The sequence below is a fragment of the Mytilus edulis genome, chromosome 1, assembly GCF_963676685.1.
Source record: "Mytilus edulis chromosome 1, xbMytEdul2.2, whole genome shotgun sequence".
NCBI classification, from domain to species: Eukaryota; Metazoa; Mollusca; class Bivalvia; order Mytilida; family Mytilidae; genus Mytilus; species Mytilus edulis.
Genome location: NC_092344.1, coordinates 43,450,355 through 43,462,094, shown reverse-complemented (window position 1 = coordinate 43,462,094; position 11,740 = coordinate 43,450,355). Strand labels below are relative to the sequence as shown.

Below are 11,740 nucleotides of genomic sequence, written 5' to 3'. Positions count from 1 at the left end.
TTTACTACTGTTGCCTTTATTAAGAGAGATAAAGGCTACAACAGATACAGTTATGTCTCCCTCATATCTTGACTTACATCCAGAAATTGACAATAAGGGTCGGTTGAAAACAAATCTTTACGACAAAAGGGATGATTTCCGCTTACCATTTGAGACCTTATCATTTTTGTAAAACCAAGAGTTCCAAAAGTTGAAATCATCACTTCGTACTCCTTATGTCGTAACTACAATATCGTTCCCTGTTCACGAATGTGACCTACCGAATTATATTATTTACCGGCTTTGTAATAACACGACGGGTGTCACATGTAGAGCAAATACCTGCTTACCCTTCCGGAGCACCCGAGACCACCCCTAGTTTTTGGTGGGGTTCATGTTGCTGTTTTACTCCTATTTGTTACATTTTTACCTATTGTGTTTTTGTTTTGTTCACACATCGTTGTCAATAAAATGGAATCTGATGCGACTGTCATACAAGCGAGAGGTTTAGCTAGATATAAAACCAGATTTAATCCATCATTTTCTACATAAGAAAATGCCTGTACCAAGTCAGCAATATGACAGTTGTTATCCATTCGTTTGATGTGTTTGAGCTTTGATTTTGCCGTTGGGTGAGGGACGTTTCGTTTTGAATTTTCTTCGGAGTTCAGTATTTTTGTGAGTTTACTTTTTTCTGCACATATACTAGAGCTAAGTCATAATGTCATTAGGTCCATTGTTTGGCATATTTCCACTTTTCCATTCTCAATTTAAATTAAAACAAACATATAAATAGAACAAATAACACGAGATAAGTTTCGTAAACGGGATACCTTCATAGCGAAGAACGGTAAACAATCTTCCTAAATGACGTGAACGGTAATTTCGTTTTTGTATGACGACATTTTCTTTACGATGATAAAAAAGGTAGACAGATTTTGATGATTCACGTTTATTTTTTGTTCATGAAAAGTAAGGGGAATAGATAATTTCTAGAGACATCTGACGGAATAAAACTAGTCTTTATAGGCTAGTGTGGATATGAGATCAAATGATTCACATTAAGTTTATCACTTTAATTTTTAAGAATTTATTTATGTCTTCTATATCTCAATCTTAATTGATAGTAAGAATAGACGAATCACGATAAAATTTTAGCCAATTTGACGGAAACGGTAGGTTATCATGGACTTGGTCGTATATAAACACAAATATACTAACAAATGTATTAAAACTATTTAGATAAAAGAAACTGAGTGGAATATGACAATATGTCACAACTCAGAGTCACACAAAAAAAAATCAACAAACAATGCTGAATCAATTTTTATGTTTAGAAAGGGTCTTGTCAAATAATAAGTATCTATACAAAATGAAAACCACTGATGAGTTAACGACTGGAGACAGGTTCATGGAAATGTGACGGAATAAAACTAGTCTTTATAGGCTAGTGTGGATATGAGATCAAATGATTCACATTAATTATACCACTTTAACCTTTATGAATTATGTCACTGGCTTCTCTATCTCAATCTTATATAATTTATAATTACTAGTAACATCAATTTACAAAATTACAAAGCAATATAATGCCTCGTTCGCACGTACATTTAATTCGAATCGAATGAGAATCGAATTCGCTAATCACGTTTACAGTTACACAATCTTCTTCTCTAACTCTTCGAATTAGAATTGACGTTAGGACGTAAAACGTTTCGAATGCGAATTCCAATTAGTTAATGCGAATCGAATTCGAATTACGTGTGAACTCAGCATAAAATACAAAGATTGAAAATGACGTAGATATCATCAAGAAAATTCATTGAGCAAATGTTCTTTAAGATTCAATTCTTGTCTTTCGGAGATGATTACATGTAATACAGAGATACAAGATTTCACATTTAAAAGAATTCACATTTAAAAGTGATAACCAACACGATCGATTTGGACTGTTTTTTTTCGCACATTCCAGATTATCTACATGAAACGTGGACAAAGTGTCATTTAAATCCAATATCTAACTTATTTCATTTATACATATATTCGGGGTCAACCATTGGTTTCTTCATATATTCGGATGGCAAGTAACATACTTGGACTTTTAGTTTTTGTATGGAGGCGGAGTTGATATCACATGTATTGCAGACACATTGTCACGAGTTATCGTATGTTCGTATAAATGCGTACAACATCAGAATGGCATACATTTGACGGCTAAAAGTTTTTCTTAAAGATAATTGAAATGTTCCACTTTTTTGGATTATATTTCATAGCGGTGATTGAAATTCAAATGTTGCTTGCAAACATGGTACCATGGTCTCCCAGTCAATGGAAAGGAGACCAAGAACTTCTTTGTGACAGTTCTGTATGCAAAACTGTCGCTGCTGATTATGATACTTGCTGTAGTTGTCATTCTAAAGGATTATGGGAAATCGATAAACATTCCAAACGGTCGTCCCAGGCTTTGCATATCGAATATGTTAGATTTGGTTCGAATGCATTTGTTCTGCCACCGTCAGATTTTAATACAAGTGCTCCTGCAAATCTTGTACACAGACATGGAACACTTCGAGTATTACCATCAAATATATGTGATTTTCAGAATTTAAAACTTTTGGATTTAACATCAAATCAACTCACACATATAAATACTATTTCCTGTTTGAGAAATTTAGAAATTTTAAAACTTGAATATAATAAACTAGTTTATCTGAGCAATGAAACGTTTCAAAATATGTCAAATTTACGCAGTGTGAGTTTAGCCAACAACCAAATCAAAGAAATGGATCCACATGCTTTTAATGGCGATTCGATCAACATTTTTAATTTTGATTTGTCCGGAAACAATCTTACAAAAATAGACGTAACCAATCTGGTAATGGACAAACTTTATTGTGAGATAAACTACGAAAACAACCTATTCCAAGAAATAGAAAATATACTAGGATGGAAAGTCAATACAAGTCTACATTACGGATCAGGTACTGTTACTGTTGCAAAAAATCCACCTATGCACTTTCCGGATTACGAATATGTTGGATTTTCCGTGGATCAGTTCCCAAAACTCTTTAAAATTATGCGAAATACCAACTTTTATTTCGGAAACAACACATATTATTGTGACTGTAGATTGGAACCCGTTTTGCGATTCTCGAACATATGGAAACCAGATTATAGCTTTGTTTTCCCTAATTTTCCCGACTACATTTGTCCACCTGACGGTCCAAATGCGGGAATCAATGCTAAACTATTTCTTGACAAGACTGAAAGAGATAAACTTACATGCGACCTGCATGGTGATTTAAATTGTCCAAGTAGATGTGACTGCTTTGACCAGCCGAGTAGAGATAGAATCGTTGTTAATTGTACTGACCAGGAAATAAGCCATCCGGAATTCTTGAAAAGGATGCCAAAAGGTTTTGGTCATAATCTAGAGCTATATTTTAAAAACACAGGTATGAAAAGATTTCCTTTCTTCAAATATTTGAAAAGAGTTTCAATTTTAGATGTTTCTTATAATTCATTCGAAGATATTAATTCATTATTTTCTGTCGATATCGCTTATTTTGAAAAACTGAAAAAGGTTATTATTTTAAATCACAGTTTGTCTGATTTACCCGACTCGTTTAAGAAACTCGATGCAAACTTTATTTATCTTGGCGAAACTCCTATTATTTGTGATTGTACAAATCTCTGGATCGGAGAATGGAGAAAAGTATACAACGTAAACAAAACAATAAATCCGTTGCTTTGTAATGCAAATGGGAAAATATTACATGTCGAGGAAGTGACAAAAGAATTTCTTGGATGCAATGAGAATCCATTTCAGTGGGATTGGCTTATAATATTATCTTCCGTTATTGTATCGTTGTTAGCCGTTATTTTTGGATTATTTATGTTTTTCCAATATGAAATTCTGATAATGTTCCGAATGATGCGTCAGACAAAGAAACCAGTTACAGCTCAAAATTTATATTATGATGTTTACATTTCGTATGACGTAAATGAACTCGACGTTCGGATTTGGGTTTTGGGCGATCTTCGGAAAACCTTGTTAAAGAACGGGTTAAAAGTGTACGATACTGTTGTGGATACACTACCAGGATCGAATAGAGGGGAGGTAATATCTACCAAAATTGCTCAGTCGAAACAAATCATTGTGGTTTTATCAAAAACGTATACCATGGAGGACGATCCTTTTTGTGTGCAGGAATTCAGAGGAGCTGTAAACCACTTTTTCAGAAACAAATCAAAATCGTTACTTCTTATCAATTATGACAATATTCAAACTTCTGACGTCTCAGATCCTTACATGAAAGCGTTCTTGCGCCTAGGAAAATACATATCATTTGCTGACCGTTATGAAAAAATAACAAACAAGGTCTGTTCCATCGTCAAGACAAAGACATGAAAGCGTTTTGTATTTGTAAATTTATGCGATTACTTCGCCAGACTCGAAATTCAGCTCATGATACCAACGAATGTATTCCTAAAAAAAGGTCAGAAATTAGCGTAATTTCAACGTTTTTGTTAATCGCATATAAAACGATGATGGACGATGAAAACAAAGACAGGAAGGAAAGCAAACTCTTTTGTGCAAAAGACAAATAACATAAATGACCAGCGTATGACATCAATAAAAGTAACAATACATTTGAGACCCAACAAATGTTTCAACATTCATGCATAAGTGGTTTCAATTGTATTTCCCGCACGATGTAAAAATTCCTAAACAACACTAATTTATCTATTGATCTTATCATTGTTTAATCTGATTTTTCGTTTATCCGGGATCTGGACACAACATTTTTATTTACAGACTCAACATCTTTGTTTCCGGTTTGAGTAAAACTAGATTAAAAAAAAAATTAGTCATGACCCGAATGAAGTTGGCGTGACATTGGTTTGAGTGTTATTTGTGTCGTTCAAATGTCATGAAATTTTTATATTTTTGTAGTTTTGTAGTTTTATATTTTTGTCAGCAGTTCAAAGAAACCATTTTGTCAAAATTTTATGTAATAAACAAGCCAATTTTTTTTTAGCCATAGTTGGGTACCCCTAAATGCATTATTTTAAACATTCTTATCCTGTCAACGATGACTGTTTGACAAAATCAATGTCGCCCGAACTTATTTCGAGTCATAGTCCAAATTTCGTTCAGTTCTTCACAAACTGAGACAATGAGGCCAACAGCGACGTCTAAATGTAACATCTTTGTGACATGGTAGAATAACTACAAAGTTTAGAATTTATAATTATTTAACATTGAAGTGGTGTTATATATTCATAAAACAAGACAAACGATTGCAATATTGTTTCTTCTAGTCATTTGTGGTATGAAACAAAATATCAAAGGTACTAGGCTTAGAATTTTGTACGCCAAGTATGGTTTTCTTCTACAAAAAACTCATCGGTGACGCCCGAATTTAGTAACTTATAACCCAAAGTTAAGATCTCTGTTGATAAATTGACAATGTAACGTTCAAACTTTATAAGGCAAATCTGATTTGAAATGGTTTTGTTATTCTTTTTAAATGGTCATTTTGGTCAAATAGCTATACATACGTATACAAGTACTTGTAAAACATCGAATCATTCAATGTTTTTCTTCCGATCGTATACAAGTATGCATCCCGTTTCACACACACCTATGTTTAAAATCATGCCTTTTTAACATGCAAAATTCATACGTTTCATACTTGGGTTCTGAATTCGCGGTCCTCAACATGCGTTTTACATATGTTTTATAACATAGTTTCGTGAAATGCAAATTTCACGCATGAAAATGGGTATATGCAATTCTTGCTGTGTACATTATAATTTACAAAATATGACCTATTATGTGAAAATAGAATGTTGATATCAACTCTTCATGCAATTGAAATAATGACCCCTCCCTAGTCTAGTTGACTTGATGTTCATGATATATGCTATTGATTTTGCACCTTTCAATGAGAACTCATTGTTCTTTATGCTACTTATGTATTGATAGCAATTCGCAATTGCTTCATATCATGAATTAATGTATCTAATCACCACATAGGAACTTTTTAGCCGTTACAATAGTCCGAGGGCAAAATTAAATGATGCAAGTCCACCAAGTTCGTCTAAACAATTAGCCAAGATCGAGCTATACAGACTTTATTTATAGCACACTAGCCAAAGTCGAACAAGGCTTAACGGGTCAAAATATGAGCAAAGATATGTGTCAAAATATAATTTAACAGCATTGAAAAACAACAAAATTCCTTTGCCTTTTCGTGTTTATTCATACCTTTGTTTTCATGTTACCAGAATTAAAACAGAAACTTTACGACATTTGTTTTGATTAAATTTTACTCGGATACTTTAAATAAATCCAATAAATGGAAAACAAGACAATATATTATAAATATCATTCTCTTCCAGTGATTTTGAGGTGGAACTTATCTTTCACACTTGAATTATACACATTCCTACAGTTTTATTTTCTAAAAATCCTTTACTGAAAAGTTATCTTTAAATAAGAGTTTTGTTAATCAGTTTGTTGGTTGGAAAGAGAAAACAAATAATTGAAATGTATTTAAAACAATCAAATACAAGCATTTAAAAACACTTACTTATACAAGGAAGGATTATAGAGAAGATATGGTTCTTATTGTACTATTACGTTTAACTCGAGTCCATGATCAGAAAGAGCTATTGTTTATTGTTACAGCTACGAGTTCATTGATCTTAAGTAAATTAAATCAGCTTATAATAACAAAAAAAGTAAAATAACAAAAATACCGAACTCCATGGAAAATTCAAATCGGAAAGTCCTTTAACAAACGGCAAAATCGAAACCTCAAACACATCAAACGAAAATGGAAACCCCTGTCCGCAGATTTAGAATGACGTAGGTGATGACATCAATCCAAACTTTATATCTACTTGAAATGTAGATTTTCCCTAAAACCGCAGATATCTGGGATAGGCCCCTGATATCGTCATTCATATCTCACTTTTGTATGGTAAATGTTTATCTTACTTTTATTTGCCTTTATATATTCATGTAATTTAACACTTCTTCATTTACACTAAAACTCATCATAGATACCAGGATTAAAACTAAAGTTTGATACGCTAGACGCGCTTTTCAAATATGCTTAATTTTGGACAGCAGCTGCAATTTTATGTGTGGTCTAATTGATGAAAGGTCGAATAAACAAAATGATGTTCCGTGAATCAAAGGAAAATAATTTGATAAAAAGTTCATCTAGAGAGGTTTGATTGTAAGTCTGTCCCTTTCTCCGTTTTGGTTATTTTCTTTTTTAAATCTAATCAATTAAGACCCTGGGTCCATATACAAGACTAGTTGTGTTTAATGTACTGTTGAATATCTGTTAGTCTTTTTCTTTTTTAACCTGGGCATTGTTCGTTTTGATTTCGACTTGAGTTTGAATGTCCCCTTTGTACCTTTCGCCTCTCCTTCACTTGATATAAACATGAAACCTAAATAAGAGTCGGATTAGTGAAGTTATTGATGTTTATATTGATAGTTGATTTTTTTCGGACATCATGTCCCAATCTAACTAATGCTTACTATGCCATCAATATATCAAAAGGAACACAAATAGAATAGCAAAATCCATCTGATACCTTCAAAATTTATCAACGAGGAATTTGTGAATCGTTAACTTAATCTTTTTTTTTGTGTCACATAACACAGTAGTGCTCAATAGCAACCCATCATTTAATCATTCAAATTATCCCCATCTTGCATGATGAAGGACGCTAGGTAAAGAAATGACATTACAATGTATTTTTACTTATTAACTAACTAAGAGTCTCTAACATTAAAATAGGTTTGTGACTTTGACCTTGAAGCTTCATTTACATTTCGTTTTCTAGTGGATAACATTTGTTCAAAGTATACTAATTTCAAACTAAGAGGTTCTTAAGATATACATCGGAAACGATTTATAAAAATGTGGCCATAGGGTCTGCAGTATGATAACATTTGTGACCTTCGCTTAAACAAAACATTTAACCTTTTTGCATGAAGATAAATGTTGTTATTTGTTTTATCAAGCATCTCTATGTAATGTTAGCTTTGGATTTTATGCATTTGTCTGATGTCGATGAATTTATGTTTTTATTCACTGCTAAAATCTGCAATGACATTTTATTGAAACGAAGAAGTATTTCATATAACTAATTTTAGTGTACATAATGTATATACATTTTAGATAGTCTCTCATAACCATTTTGAGCGTGACTCTTTTTTGTTTTATGGTAATGTTTTATTAACTTTTTTGTGTTTAATAAAATAAAGAGTTGGACTTAAAGTAAATTAGTATTGTCTTAATTGTCTTGTCTCGTCTTATATATTGTCTTGTCTGGAATAAGAACACAAACTTATTAAAAAAGGAAAATCAAACAAAAGACACCGAGAGCGATGGTATTGTCAATCAAACTAATTGTGTTTACACTTTCAACGATTACAAAATAAATTTTGGTTAATTCGGGCGTCACTGCCGGGTCTTTTGTAGACGAAACTTGTGTCTGGCGTACACCATTATAATCATAGTTATCTATGATGAGTTTTAACGATTATAATTTAACTATGTTTTTGTCTGGTAGACGGAATAAAGAAATTAGCTGTAATGTTGAAAATGTAAAGTTTGCCCAAACAAATAAATCACACACTAATACAGTCTGGTGTAGTCGCTTCATAGGAGTTTTTAAATAACACCAAACTACAGTCTGTAAAATAGTACAAAGTACTGCAAAGACGATATCAAAAGCAGAATTTATAAAAGAAGATCAAATATTATTTTCTGTTTTAAAGGGCTAAACCCGTAAAGTAGCTACAGATTCGGATCTAATAGTTATCAAAAGTACCAGGATTATAAGTAAGTTACATAATTTAAAATATTTCAATTTCGAAAACAAGCTTTTGGATTTTAATATAAAAAAGAAGATGTGGTATTATATATATTGCCAATGAGACAACTCTCCACAAGAGACCAAATGACACAAAAATTAACAGCTATAGGTCACCGTATGGCCTTCATCAATGAGCAAAGCCCATACCGCTAAGTCAGCTATAAAAGGCCCCGAAATGACAATGTAAACAATTTTAAAACAATATTTGCAACTTGGGTAAATCAAATATTGAAAACGATTGTTTATTTGTGCAAATAACTTTTCGATTTGCTAAGAAACAACAACGTGTTGTTAAAAGGAAGATGATTTGAAGGCATATTTTTAAATCTATTACATGTATAACGTAATACGTTGATGCACACTTCCTTGTACAAGCTCCATTCCTTTTTCACCAATCAACAAAAAAGGTAGACAATTTGGAAAATGTGTCAATCAACTTTTATCTCGTATTTATAATTTTGCTATTTACATGTATAACTTGTTTTGTATATGCAAATGTATTAACACTAGAATGAAACTGAATTAAAGTTATTAACAATCGAGCCAGTGTGCACAAGAATGTAACATTTTTATAAATGCATACATTTGTATTACAAACACAATAATTGAAGATGTTCGTCTGTTTACAATGTGTATTCCTTCTTTGTGATCACCTTTACTCACAGGAATAGATTACCTTAGCTTAATTTGGCAAACAAAAATTGGAATTTAGAGTCCTCAATACTCCCCAATTACGTACTGTTTTTGGCCTTTACAACTTTGATTAGAGCGCCACTGAATCACAAGGCGCGTTTGGCTATACAATTCTATTCCTGTTATCTATGATGAGTTTATTCACAGTTTAATCGTATTAATTAATTTTATAACAACTCCAAAAACGTATGTCAGGTCTGTAGCAAATTGAGAAACACCGAATAAGATAAAGCTATTGGTTATTAAAAGATTATCAAGTGAATAAATCAACCGTAAAGAAGAAAAAAGATACTTACATTTACAAAAAGGGTATCTCAAAAAAGATCAGACTGAATACTTGCAATGTTATTATTTACTTAAAATTTTTAATTTGTCACAAACGTATTCGATAGATGATTTTTAATAGAACAAAAAAAAACTTTCCTGTTTCAAATATATAAGCAATTTATTTAAACCATAATGTTTAAATTATACTGGAAGGTCAAGATCTCATTTGAAAGTTTTGAAAAAAATGCTATATTATGTCCTTTTCAAATCCCATGATAATGTACAAGATAGACATTTGAAATATAAATGCCCAGTTAACAGCATTATATTATACAAATATCTTTTCTTCGCTCGTCACTGATGAGTCTTTTGTAGACGAAACGCGCGTCTGGCGTAAATACAAAATTTAGTCCTAGTGTTTATGATGAGTTTATTCACATTACGTTGTATCGCACTTAGCTCGGAGTTCATGTAATTCCCTATTAATGTTCTTATATTTTTCGTATTATAAAAAAAAATCACAAGTTTTGAATATTGGTAAACTACTGATTATGACTTATTGACACATTTTGAAATAGAAAAAGTTGTCATTAAAATGTAAATACTCATTTAAGGAGTTGATTTACGATATTTGCAAAGTATGTTATTTGTAGATCTTGTAATAGTTACATTATTTGCCATATAAAGTCTGAATCGATCTATCATAGTTTTCAAGTTAATATACAAAAAGTCAAGAAATTGATTAAAAAGATCAATTTAGTGCAATTACTCATATGAGGTGTTGACATACGATTTTGTACATGTTGGTAGAATTGTAAATATTGTCATTTAAAGCTTTTTATCCATTTCATTTTTGTATTTTATCATTTTTGAGATAATTAATAAAAATGGAAAAAGAAATCTACATTTAAGAGTAATCAAGGAACCGCCTGCCAATTTCGGAAATGTTGATTTATTTGTAGGTTTTGCCATGATGACCATATATGATATATAAGCTTTTCTATCTATTACACTTTACAATCTAAAAGGTAAGTCTAAAAAAATGGGAAATCGTCATTAAAGGGAAATTACTTTGATAAGAAATCGGTTGACAGTTTTGGTGTCAATAGGCTACATGTTGTACTGTGTAAATGCAACTGTTTCTCAAACCACGCCTTTTTTTGGGAGATATATAATATTCATAGATAATTAATTTAGTTTACGTTCTGATTCCCTGTTATGATCTCTATGTTTCACCTGGAGACATAACTTGGGAATCCTACCAGTATATATGCATATGCATATCAGTCATATTGAAATTTGTGGAGATCCTAAAGTCAAGGTTGGGGTAGTATATAATTTTAGTGTAAGTTTCAACCCTTAGAAGTTCGGGAATATAAACGTTGAAAATATGCCACACAGCCCTATATGACCTTGAAAAAAATAGTAGTGCATATGAACACTCCATTCTAGGATATAATATTTTTAAAAACTTCATAGTAATGTGGTACAGTTTTAGCCGTAAAAGGAGTTCCTATGGGAAATTGTATTGTTGATGTTTACAGAACTGCAACCTATAGGTAGATCTTAACATTCTAAACTTTTCTGCTACTGTCTGATATAATTTGTCTGTTTATGTTGGTTTGACGGCGAGATCATTGGACATATTTTGTAAACTATATACCCGAATGATAATTGTGGTCAAGTTTGGTTAAATGTTGCTGGGTAGTTTCAGAGGAGGAGACTTGTGTAAAGAATGGCGCCAAAAAGTTAAAGTGTTTCGTTTGTAATATTCCTTTAATAATTAAAAATGGACATATTCATAATAACAAAAATGTTCAGATTCTTCTAAATAAAATTATAAAACAAAACATTTATAGTGTGTGAACTTTTGTTATGATTGTAAATGAGC

At 31.8% G+C, this 11,740-nt stretch overlaps 1 protein-coding gene across 1 annotated transcript; it reads left to right on the top strand.

The window, feature by feature from the left end:
• Window positions 1-2,284: 2,284 nt before the first annotated feature.
• LOC139517073 (protein toll-like) lies at window positions 2,285-4,390 on the top strand. Its single transcript, XM_071307765.1, has one exon. The coding sequence runs from the start codon at window positions 2,285-2,287 to the stop codon at window positions 4,388-4,390; it is 2,106 nt and encodes a 701-aa protein (XP_071163866.1).
• The last annotated feature ends 7,350 nt before the right edge of the window (window positions 4,391-11,740 follow it).

What these genes read in the sequence shown, in the direction of transcription:
- LOC139517073 (XM_071307765.1), top strand. Translation starts at nt 2,285, where the DNA reads ATGGTACCATGGTCTCCCAGTCAATGGAAAGGAGACCAAGAACTTCTT.